Raw genomic sequence first — 13,061 nt, 5'->3', positions numbered from 1 at the left:
GTTATTAAGTATATACAGTTGACCCTTGAGCAACAGATGTTTGAACTGTGTGAGTCCACTAATACAGGGATTTTTTTCAATAAATACTGTAGCATCGATACTACATGATCCAAGTGAATGCATGGATTTGGGTATCTGCCAGGGTCCTGGAACCCATTCCCTGTAGATACTGAGGGATAACTGTATGTGAAAGGGTTCTGGGACCCAGTTACAATGTATTTTTCCCTACACATCCACAGAATTCTCAGATAGCAGCTGGGTGTCCTACAATTCAACTCAATTCTGACACTATCTAGAGATAGCATCAGCTTCCGCAGGTTAAGGGCTCAGTCCTACAAGACTGCCCCCTCCCCCTGCTCCTTTAGATGCGAATTGCAAGTCCAGGTTGTTACCTGAAGTTCTGACCAACCGGTTATAGATTGGAGGTTCCAACAACCCCCACCTTGAGTTTGAGTAATTTGCTAGTGCCACTCAGAACTCAGAGAAACATTTTACTGCCTAGATCACTGACATACTATAAAAGGATGTAACTCAGGAACAGCCAGATGGAAGAGATGTCTAGGGCAAGGTACATGGAAAGGGGTGTGGAGCTTCCATGCCCTCTCCAGGTGCTCCAGTCTCCCTGCATCTCCACATGCCCCCCAACCAAGAAGCTCTCCAACCCATCCTTTTGGTTTTTCTGGAGGCTTCATTAGATAGGCATGATTGATTAAATCACTTAACAGTGGTGATTGAGCTCAGTCTCCAGCCCAGCTTAAATCATTGGCGAATGGTTTAACCCCCAGCCTATCTCTCTTCCGTAGAGATTGGAAGGTGGGACTGGAAGGTCCAACCTCTAATCACATGATTGGTTCTCCTGGCCACCAACCCCTACCTTTAGTCCTTTCCTATAGTCACCTCATTAACATAACAAAAGAAATCTTTATAGCTCTCCACACTTGAGACATTCTAAGGAGCTCTTGTGCTAGAAATGAATGAGGACCCAAGGATATTTCTCATTATATATCACAATATATTTAGGATTGTTACATCTTCCTAATGAATTGACTCTTTTAAGGTTATGAAATAGTCCTCTTTATCCCTGGTAATATTCCTTGTTCTGAATTCTACATTGTCCAGTATTCTTAGCCACTGTATCTTTCTTTTGATTATTACTTGTGTGGTATATCTCTTCCTGTCTTTTTAGTTTCAGCCTATCTGTAGAGTAGACTTCGTTTAGATAGTATATAGTTGTATCTTCTTTGAATTGGAGTTATTAGACCATTTACGTTGAACGTAATTAATATAATTCTCAAAATGCTTGGATTTAAATCTACCATCTTGTTAGTTACTTTGTATTTTTTTCCTCATTTGATTTTTGATCCTTCCTATTTATCTGCCTTTCTTTGGATTGAGTATTTTTATGATCAATTTTTTTTTTTTTTTTTGCGGTACGCGGGCCTCTCACTGTTGTGGCCTCTCCCGTTGCGGAGCACAGGCGCCGGACGCGCAGGCCCAGCGGCCATGGCTCACGGGCCCAGCCGCTCCGGGGCACGTGGGATCTTCCCGGATCGGGGCACGAACCCTTGTCCCCTGCATCGTCAGGCAGACTCTCAACCAGGGAGCCGCCAGGGAAGCCCTGGAATAATATTTTTTAAAGGGTATTTAAAAAATTTAGACATGAAAGAATATGTGAGACAGTAAAAGATAGGAATCATGGTAAGAATCTTAAGGTCAATTAAGTAAGGTGCAAAATAAGTAGAACTCCATCTCTGCTAATTAATAATGTCATTTTTATTAATGTTTGCTACTCCTGTCTCTGTTTTAATATATATTTGATGTTTAAAGTGACCTAAAACTAGATTAACCAGTTAAATTATCTGCTATAATTTTCAAGGAAAAGACTAATTATTGTCAGCAAGATAGGAATTAAAGATGCTAATTTACTGATAAACTTTTCTCAGACCTTAAGTTTACTCAGAATAAGAGATACTTTTGAGAGTTTAAAAGCTAGCCAGCCACACTAAAATGGTACTTCTTATTTCAGGTGGCACTCAATAACTTCTTAGGATACATAGGTATATTCAAATATCAATATTTAAATGTGTTAATCCCATTGTACACTTGCTGCTAGACAGGGTCAAGATTAGATGGATGGGATATGGGATGCATGGTCTACTCAATCTATTGTTGAACTTTAAAAATTCAATTTGTATTACTTTAAATTCTGTAGACTTTTAAAAAGATTTTCCTCATGATTTTTACTTTGTGTGAGTCTGTTATACTTGGAATTTTTACAGTCTTAGATTTAGAACTACTTCTGGTTCCATTGCTAATCAAATGGTGTGAACTTTCACCAGCTTACTTGACCTCCCTGGACCCAGTCATCAAGAATTTTAAATGTAAGCATTGGGTCAGGTCTGTAGTTTTTCTAGAGCACTTTTAGGTAAACTTTTTGTAAATTAGGAGTTCAGGTGAATTATATTAGAGTTTATCCATGAGATAAGACTTCTCATGAAAAGAAAAATTTGGAGTTCAAGTGGCTGGCTGTCTTACATTGGACCTACCTTCCTATTAATATTTTTCTTATTTTTGTTGCATAGCGTACAGAACATTCTGTTTCAATGCAGGTATAAAAGCATTTTCGTTTTCTTAACAGCTTTGCAGTCTCAGTAGTCTCTTCAATTAAACAGAAATGGCAGGAGAAGCTTTATTCTGAGCTCTACCCAAAAACGAGTTCATCCAGCAAGACAACTTAGTGCACTGACAGTCTGTAGTGTGTTAAAATTTGATACACAGTATGTTTAGGGTGTTAAAAATATTTAAAATAAATTTTAATCAAATCTTTGCATAAATCTTAAGTGACAGGGCCACAACTCAGGCCTGTTTAATGCAAGAGCTCTTTCTATCATACTGTATAATTTTTTTATCAAAAATATTTATAGATCTAGACACATTTCGTTTATGGCTTATTTCCCAATGTTTTGTGACTCAGAATATTTAAGTTCAATCTTTTAAAGACATTTGTGCCAATTTTATGACTAATTTTTTTTTTTTTTTCCTCCAGGGAAATGAGGCAAGTTATCCTTTGGAAATGTGCTCACACTGTAAGTCAAATATTCTTATCAAGAACTTCTTCTATTTTCACATTCTATATATGTATGTATGTAAATCTTACGCCTCTATAAATTTATATAGCGAAGTTAGCCCTTAACCATTTTAAATGGCAGTGAATTTGACTTAGAGCGTTTTTGAGTTACCAGAATAGGGAAAGATTTTTTTATAGACCTCTTTATTATTAGTGTCTGCACTATGTTGTAATTACAAACCGACCCTCAAATCTCAGTGGCTTAACCCAACTGAAGTTTTTCAGATTAACAAAGCTGCAAGTAAACAGTTAACTTACTTAACTTGTGGTTATGTAAAATGAAGTGCTTATTGAAGGCAAAACTGAGAGACTAAAGAGCTATTGTACAAGACATTTCTGGGGAGGAGGAGTATAAGAAGTGTGGGTGGGCTGGCTGTTCTGACTATACTGGAGAACATAAAGAAAGAAAATGACAATCTTAGAAATTCTTGATTCAAGGATCAGAGGACCAGGGAGCTTAAATAAAAATCAGAAGGTCTCTTGTGTGAAAGTACAATGATTGGGGAAGAGGGAGATCATGAGAATTGGAATGGGGACGCTGGTAAGTTTAGATACCATCCTGAGGTCCCAGAATTCCCAAACTCTTCTGAACCTTCCTTGCCCTTTCTGCCATCCCTGTTTGATGAAGCTGGTCCTGCCTTGTTTGGAGACATCTTACTTTGCAAATGAGATGTCTCTTCTTTTTTGTCTTATTAAAACCATTTCCCCATTGCTCACTGTTTCATTAGTCTCCTTTATTTTCCCAGAACACTTGTCAGTTTCTTTCATTCTCATCAACACCTTTGCTTGCTTATGAGCTCTGGATAAATGCTCTTCCATCAGCTCTTTTCTTGAGCAACGTCATCGTCTTTCAGATCTCAGCATAAATGTCTCCTATAAAATGTCCCCTCTTTGGAGATGTTTTCTCTTTCTATGCTCTCTTCAGATTCTCTCTAACATGGGCAGTACCCTGTTTATTTTCTTTAGAACAGTTACCATAAGCTTAAATTACTTGTTTATTAATCCATTTTATTTTCCATTTTGTAATTTCTACAGTTTTTTAAACTTTTTTTTTACGGTGATACTCTATGACCAATGACCCATAGTTTGGCCATCCGTACTACTATTTACATTTTATTTTACTGTTTCCTCCCAGGCTTTCCTTTATGAATTTCTTATATAATTTTGATCATATGTGGGTGTGTATTTCTGTTTTAAACATGAAGATAAAATGTTGTATCCAGTGTATTGTTAGAATTGACCAAAATCAAATCTAATTATGACTCTCTAGACCAGAGGTTGGTAAACTACTGCCTTACCTACAGTTTTTTTAATAAAGTTTTATTGGAACACAGCCATGCCCATTTGCTCACATTGTCTATGGCTGTTTTTGTTTGACCTCTGAAATGTGGTCAAGATAGAGTACTTACAGACTAGTGCTCCAAGTGTTATCTGGATCTATAATTCTTGTCTGTGCCATAATTGACATGTCATAGTTTCTTTAGAATTGAAAGAGTTCTGCTCAGAACTGTGCCTTGCCACTTACTGTTCAGCTTGAGCCTGTGGTGTTTTCCTCCTGTTGCTAGTGGGCAAGAAGGAGGTGTAGAAGCCTGTAATTAGCTAGGATTCAGGCTGCAAGCAGAGTTGGGGTAGGCTGTTGGGAGTACAGCTCTGAAAAGTATGAGGTACTGGGAGGTTAGTTTTTGTTTCTTGGTCAGGGAACAGAGGTCCTAAGGGGGCAAGATGTCCCAGGTTCTTACCTTCTGCACTCCTTTAAGATCTGGGACTGAGGGTCATTTACCTGATTGCAAAGAAAAATGTACCAGGGCAAGGCAAGATGGATGTTCCCCTCGGTACATCCAGGATGGTGAAAGCCAAGTTTTTTTAAATAGTAAGTATTTGAAATAGATTTCATACACTGTTAAAAGCTATCTCTTTCCGTTTTATCTTTAGAACTTAGTAAGTCTTCTTTCTTAGGACTTCATCAGTGCTTTGATGAAATTTGAGCCTTGTCACTAAAGATCTGTACTTGTCAGTGATTGTTCAACTAGATATGAATCTGTCTGAATTCTTCTGTCATCCAGTAAAAATGTAGTTTTCCTCTATTTTCTAACTGGTTTACTAGAATATATTTTATACATGATTTGGATGAATTTGAACTTATTCACATTAAAACCACCACTTTTTTCCCCACCCACACATTGTAGTAAGTCTTTTTTTGCTCATTTGCAAAACTTCTTTATTAATGGGAGAGCTTAGTGTTATTTGTAAACAGCTGTTACCATGTATAAAATGTTAAAACCAATCCTTGAGGCACTTTACTTTTTACACTTCCCCTGTTCAAGTTGTGCTTTCTCTTCCCTTCCAGACCTAGCTCAGGTCTGTGTTCTCTGTGAGGCCTTCAGTAGTCCTCTCACCTTAGTAGTTACTGTCTCTTATGTTCTTTTAGTATTTAAATTATGCTATTTTTTAAAACGGTAGTAAGATTCTAAATTGTATGCTGTAAAGTACTGTTTTTAACCCTGTGACACACAGATAAGTACCCACAGAATGCTTACAGTCTAGCTACTGGGAAAAAGAGAAGAAATGCATTAATTTTTTCAGTGGAAACAAACCATTATGAGCAATAAAAGCAAAGGTTCCAAGGAGGGAAAATTACCTTTGGTTAAGAAAATTAAGAAAAGCTTCATGGATGGGGTGATGTTTGAAATTGTTTTTTGAAATCTACATAAGATTTGAATGCTGATTAATTCTTTCACCTGTCTGGTCATTTGTCCCTTTCAGTTTCCTTAAATTCCATCCAGATCTTCAATATTTTATCTAAACCCCCTGCATAATTCTTTCCAGTACCCTACTCTTAATCAGTGATTTTCATCTCCGAATGCTTAAGAAAACCGAGAACATTTTTAAGCGTTAACCTCATTACTTCCTCACCCCATCACCCCCTGCCTGCCACACACGGAAATTTTCCCATTTTCGTACTCATGCTTAATAACTCCTTCCTTTCAATATCAGAGTTTAGGTTATACCTCTCTTATTCAAGGTCGGCCTTGGCACTTGTGCTTTTGATCTCATCCCCTCTCATCTCTAGGACCTTATGTTTTTAGTTTCTCTTTGTTTTTACCTGTGTCTCCGCTTCTTCATTTTTCTTCACGTTACAAACATAATCAACTCCCCTTTGATCCTGATCCTGCACGTGCCTCCCCGTTCTTCTCCTTTCTTTCTCATATTTGAGCTTTGCGTGAGCATATACAGTGATCTCCGTTTCCTTATTTCTGCCTGCTCAAATCTGGCTTTCATCTCCTACTACTTTGCTGACACTGTTGTGTCACCTTCCTTGTATTTATTTATTTTGTTTTATTTATTTATTTTTGGGGGGGGCCACACCGTGTGACTTGTGGGATCTTAGTTTGCTGACCAGGGATCGAACCTGGGCCCTTGGCAGTGAGAACACAGAGTCCTCACTACTGGACCGCCAGGGAATTCCCATGGTCACCTTCATTTTATTGACACATTGCCTAATTGCTAAATCTGATGGAGTGGAAAGACCTGTAAAATCATTTGTGCTATTTGGGAAAATTTGAGCACTGATTATTTAATATCAAGGAATTAATTATTAATAATTAATGTTTTAGTTGTAATAATATTGTTGTTTAAAAGGATACCTTAGAGAGAGATGATAAATACTGAACAGTTATAAGGACATGGTACATCTGGGATTCGCTCTAAAATAATTGAAGTGGGTGTGTAAATAAGATTCTAATGTGTCAGTGGTTGAAACTGGGTGATAGATATGTGGGATTCATTTTATGAGTCTCTCAACCTTTGTACGTGTTTGAAAGTTTCCTTTATAAAGTTTTTTTTTTAATGAGTGGAAAAAGGCGGGAAATAACTAAGAGTAATATCAAGGAGAAGTAATTACTTAATTATAGTTAAGTATGGCATGCAGTACTGCAAGCCTTAATAATACGAGGCGGTTGAGCTCATTTTCACCCGTAAAAGATTTGAGGTATTGACAGTGGAAGTGGAAGTGCGATGCCTGGCATAGAGCAGATACTGAGTAAGTATCTGTTGACTGAATAAGCTAGTAAGAGCTCAGAGCTGGACTGTAGAGACAGCTAGTTGGATAATTTTAAAGGCTGTATCTTTAGAAAAACCCAGTAGTTACCAATCACCCCACTTGTTTTCATAAATAATAACAAGTATTTACGTGGCATTAACACATGCCAGGCACTGTTCTAAGCATTTCACATACGTTTATTTACCTTCTTAATCCTCACAGTAGCCTCACGAAAGAGGTATTGTTACTTTCCCCATTGTATCGATGAGAAAACAGGCATCAATAACTGGTCTGAGATCACACAGCAGCAGGTAGAGTAACAAAACCATGGTTTAATCTCAAGCAGTCGTGCTCTAGAGTTATATTTTTAATCACAATACTGTACAGCCTCTCTTATAGTAACTCTTACAAGTTTAATGTTATGTTTGTCTACGTGAACGATTTTAGGCAAAACTGGACTTGTCTAAGACATAGTTAGGTATTCTCTGATTTTTTTTTGTCTCTTAATTGAGTGTTTGCTTTTTGTTGAGTTAAATTATTCTAGGCCATTGTGAATTTGTTTCTGTCTGTTGGCTAGCCTGTCTGGAGTAGGAAATGTATACTCTGTTGGGGTGATTTGCTCAAAGTTGAGACTGTGGTTGTAACTTGGCATGATAATTTGGAAAAGTGGCTGAGTGCAAGATACTAGGTTAGATAGTTCAGCAGAGGGCTAGATTGGAGCACAGGAGGAAGTATGAGTGGAAAGTCAGATTCAACTAATATTTTTTTACTGTTGATAAAACCAGTATAATTCTGAATAATTTTGATGAAGTTGGTGAACAGAGGGACTATTCTGTAGATTTTATGTAGATGAAAGACTAAAACAGTCTTTTATCTGAAGAGCTTTCTCAATTTTCTTTCGTTAGAAGGTGAACCAAGAGGAGCTTGGCAGCCTCTGAAGGAACGTTTCCCTTTGCATAATGAACTATCTGTAGAAACCTTGAAGACACCTTTAGCCATTAGGACACTGCTCTCACTTTGAGTAAACAGTCTCATTCAATCAGTTTTGTTTCTGGTTTAAATACTTACAAGTGAGTTGAAAACATAGAGGTATTGACTTCAATTTGTGCTCTTAATTTCTGCTCACAGTCAGTTGTCTCAGCGAGGTTTACGTGTTCATATTCTTTACTTAGACTAGGGTTTTTCTTTGTTTTGAAAACAGAAAACTTTTTCACAGAAGAGGTTAATCTAAAGTTAATTTGATTTCCTCCTTCATTTCTGCATTCTTTTTTTTTTGAGTTTGCTTTAAATATTTTACATTTATTTTTTTCTGCATTCTTTTATGTTTTCTTTCTTATATGTACTAGCTTAACTCACTTTAATTTTTTTCTTTTGTTGCTGAAATGATTTTAATCTATAGGTGAAACACTCTTTAAATGATACTCAGAATACATTACAATTTGGTTTTAAGATAGATTTGAGTTTAAAACAGGTCTTACAATGATTCCAGTAAATCAAGTGCTCCAGAACACAATTCGGAGATGTAACAATTATGTGATGACTTCTTAATTGTCCAAGGGGATAAAGATCTTCTTCAAATATGGAAAGAAATTAAATCATTCTGTAGTACTAACCTCTAAGAGTTATTCTCCTTTATAGACTACAATATTATTGTCAGTTTCATATGCTTTTTTTTTGCTGTACGCGGGGCTCTCATTGTTGTGACCTCTCCCGTTGCGGACCACAGGCTCCGGACGTGCAGGCTCAGAGGCCATGGCTCACGGGCCCAGCCGCTCCGCGGCATGTGGGATCTTCCCGGACCGGGGCACGAACCCGTGTCCCCTGCATCGGCAGGCGGACTCTCAACCACTGTGCCACCAGGGAAGCCCTCATATACTTTTACTTTATGAAGAACTCCTGCAGGAAGAAATTTCTGAAGGTCTTCCCAGATATAAACAGCTACATTTTCTGTCGTCTTACGACATCTGCAAAATATGGCACATCCAGATCCAGCTTCTTATGATCAAGGGGCTTCATAATTGCCTCCTGTGGAGCCGATGGGTTGCAGGCGGGACACTCGCGCCCACCGTCGAGGGCCCAAACCCGCTTCGCTCATGGTTTTGCAGGCCCACGTCCCGCCAGTGCCTCCTGCCCTCCAGTTCACTTAAATTTTTCAGTGATGTGTGTTCTAAAGAGTAATTTCCGGTTTACTCCCAAATCTTTATTTATCATCTCAGAAATCTTTGGTGGAAACTTTTAATATCCATAAAAATTTTATGTCACTAACTTTGAAATTGACTTGTACACTTGTTACTTTAGATTTAAATCTTCATAAATGTATCAAATCATTCATGCTGCTTAATCTACCAGCCATGATTTATCATTTACTTAGTAATTAGTGACCCTGAACTCTAATTTATCTCACCTAGTCCACTGAGAGTTCCTTATATTCTGTTTTCTTTCAGTAAAGCTTGTTGCTGAGTAACGAAGTATAGTGCACGAACTTGAACGCCTAGGCTTGAAGTTGCTACCTTGTTTTACCATCACAGTACCTTTTTAAAAAACAATGCCTGGATTGTTTACTGTGTTCTAAAAATTTCAGGTTTTTAGATGAGTAGTCTTAAGAAAAGTGAAGTGCTAGCTCTGTTTTCTTTATCCATACTGTCAAATTTTGGCATCATGGTAGCACTTAACAAACTGGTAGTTTCAGCAGTGAAGCCCGTGGCATGTAGTAATTTCATAGTCTACCACAAAATTGAGTGATTTTGTAGCTGGTATGTAGAAGACAGTTACTTTAGCTGGTTTAAGAAAGCCTAGCTAGCCATTTAGCAAAAGTATAAATTCTTGGATCTCCCTCAGAATGTTAGAGCAAAAGAGATGGAAAAATACACAAGAAAAGAGGAACTTGGAGAACAAATACAGAATGTAATAGCATCTGTCTAAAAGACATCTCAAAAGTTATATTACATGAAATAAAAGCAAAAATAATCAGTGAAATAGTAGGAGAAAATTTTCTTCACCCAAAAAATCGTATCTTCTGATTGAAAGAGCATTCTGATACTCGGGAAGTATAGATGAAAAAAGATCTCCATTTGGTGTCAACCTCTTTTGTAGTTCTAAAAGTCCAAGAGCAAAAAGAAAATCCTAAGAGCTGCTAGACAGGGAAAAGGTTGGCCTCAAAAAGAATAAGAGTCTACTGGCATTGGATTTCTTAGCAGCAGCAATAGATATTAGAAAGCAATAGGGCAGTTAATTCAAAGTTCGTTCTGAGTTCCTAAATCTAGAATTTGATAGCAACCAAATGATTACTCAGGTGAGAGGCCAAATTAAAGACATTTCCAGAAATGTAAGGACTTGGGAAATTTACCTTTCACACGTTCTTGAATATGTACCCAGAAAAATGAAGGAGCAGTTAGACAAAAAAGATGAAACAAGATCCAAGAAACTAAATCTCTTAAGACACCAGTGAAGATCCCAGGATAACAACTATGCCAGGGACCTGGAAAGCAGGTGGTTCAAATTAGAGCAAGAAGCCAGAATTGTCTGTGGAAGATGTCATCAAGAAGAAAGTAAAAGTCATTATATAAATTGTATGCTGGAATTTCTTAATGTTAAGGTAAAAGGCAAGGCAGCAAGGGAAAAAAGCAGAGACTGGGGATGCAGTATTACATTCTTGGCGATAAACCAGATTGAGCTCTCAAGCAGCCATAAATAAGTCTTTTGACTAAATGGGGCTGAAAGTAAAAGAAGACTCTTGAATATGCATGCTTTTGTGAAAATACCACATTTTGGGGGGAGTTGGTGGTGGGGACTGATAACAAAGCTAAAGAAAAGTGCAACTAATATGTTTAACTGCAGCATATCATAGGAAAAGATAAAAGAAAAGCTTGGAGAATGTGATAATAATGGGTTAGGGTTGGATTTGACGTACAAAAACAGTGGAACTCTTTGAGAGCCATATCTTCTGATTAAGATATGTTACTGACCTACACAGTATACTTAGGTTAAAAGAAAAAAAGTGTGTGACTTTCAAGCCAGGGTTATTAATAACTTAGTGAGAAAACTTGAAGATGTGCTTTTATGATCTTACAAATATATGCTTATTGCATATTCTCATTTGAACCACAATGTAAATAAACCAAAAAGAGAAGAACACCAGCAATACAAACACCTTCAGCGGGAAAACCAGTAGGGGAACATCTTAAAAATAGGTTGTTTGATTTTTATCTACCTGAAGTGGAAATATTCTTATTATTCCCTTTTCTCCAGACTTGGCCCAAGAGTGCAGGTTGAGGAACAACAGTGTTTAGTATCTCTTAGCCTAACCTTCTGTGTTAACTCTTCTGATGTAACTAACAAGGAAAGAAATGAGATCGGAAAGTATTTCAAGAAATCCCGTCGCCCAGCTTTTGCCATCAAGCTTTACAGACTGAGCAACTTACTTAACTCTCTGGGTCTTTATCCTCATCTGGAGTTTTTCATCTCCAAGGTTTCTTCCAACTTTTTACGTTACATGGCTTTTCTATTACAGATTTTCTCCCGAAACTCAGTGAGCTTTGAAGACAATTCTAAGAATGTATTTTTAGGATTGAGTGTGTAGCTTCTTTTGTGACATCTTTGGACAGTATTCATTTGCCTTTGTGAGTTTTGAGGTGGTGAATCATTTTTGACTGTATCTTTTACCTAAGGTAGGAGGAAGTTAGTGGTACATAGCATTCACATTTTGCAGAAGCATTCTAGAAGAAAGAAAGAAAGCACAGTTAACAATATTAGGAACGAAACAACTGACATCACTTACAGATCCTACAGATGTTAAAAGAATAACTAGGGAATTTTATAAACAGTTTTATTCCAATAAGTTCTACACGTTGGATGAAACAAGACAAATTCCTTGAAAAAACGAATACAGGCAGACCTCTTATCACTGTACTTCATTTTATTGTGCTTCACAGATACTGCTTTTTGGCTTTTTAAAAATTTTTAAACAAACTGGAGGTCTGTGGCAACCCTGTATAAAGCAAGTGTATTGATACCATTGTTCCAGCAGCACTTGCTCACTTTGCGTCTGTTTTGTCACATTTTGGTAATTCTCGCGATATTTCAAATTTTTTCACTATTGTTATCATATTTGTTATGGTGATGTGTGATCAGTGATCTTTGATGTTTCTGTTACGACTTGCTGAAGGCTCAGATGATGGTTAGCATTTTTAGCATAATTTATTAATTAAACTTAGCATAATTTAATTACCTTTAAATTAAGGTATGTACATTGTTTTTTTTAGACAATGCTGTTGCATACGTAATAGACTACAGTATAGTGTAAACATAACTTTTATACGCATTGGGAAACCAAAAAATTCATGTGACTTGCTATTTTGCAGTGGTCTAGAACCAAACCTGCGATATCTTCAAGGTATGCCTGTTCCTAAAACTGACACAAAAGGAAATAGAAAATCTTAATAGCATTATATCTATTAATGAAATTGAATTCTTTCCCACAAAGAAAACTCCAGGGCCCAGATGGCTTTACTGGTAAATTCTAGCAAACATGTAATGGAAAAAAAATAAAGAATCCTTAAGAAAATAGAAGCTAGAGTTATACCGATAGCAGTACCGAAGACATTATAGAAAACTGTAGACCAGTATTCAACATGAACATATGTGTAAAAATCCTTAAATATTTGTAAGTCAAATCCAGCAATATGTAAAAAGGACAATAAAGCATGGTCAAGTGGAGTTTATCCCAGGAGTATGATTTTATCTAGAAATATCAATTAATGTAATTCACTATATTGATGTAATAAAAGAGAAAAAACATCTTCTCAATAGTTGTAGCAAAGCATTTGTTTGACAGAGTTCAGTAGCCACTCATCATAAATAGTCTTGGCAAATTAGGAATAGAAGGGAACTATATCA

The 13,061-nt window shown here is 36.9% G+C and overlaps 1 protein-coding gene across 1 annotated transcript in view; it reads left to right on the top strand.

The window, feature by feature from the left end:
• Nucleotides 1–13,061, top strand: part of DNAAF10 (dynein axonemal assembly factor 10) — a 94,712-nt gene that overhangs the window by 23,516 nt on the left and 58,135 nt on the right. Inside the window, 1 exon segment of the mRNA XM_024741621.1 lies at nt 3,047–3,086. Coding sequence (XP_024597389.1) covers nt 3,074–3,086 — 13 coding nt within the window. The 5' untranslated portion in view covers nt 3,047–3,073.

The sequence above is a fragment of the Neophocaena asiaeorientalis genome, unplaced genomic scaffold, assembly GCF_003031525.2.
Source record: "Neophocaena asiaeorientalis asiaeorientalis breed wild unplaced genomic scaffold, Neophocaena_asiaeorientalis_V1.1 scaffold381, whole genome shotgun sequence".
Taxonomy (NCBI): domain Eukaryota; kingdom Metazoa; phylum Chordata; class Mammalia; order Artiodactyla; family Phocoenidae; genus Neophocaena; species Neophocaena asiaeorientalis.
Note: the sequence above shows the minus strand (reverse complement) of the source record. Positions and strands in the feature narration are given on the sequence as shown.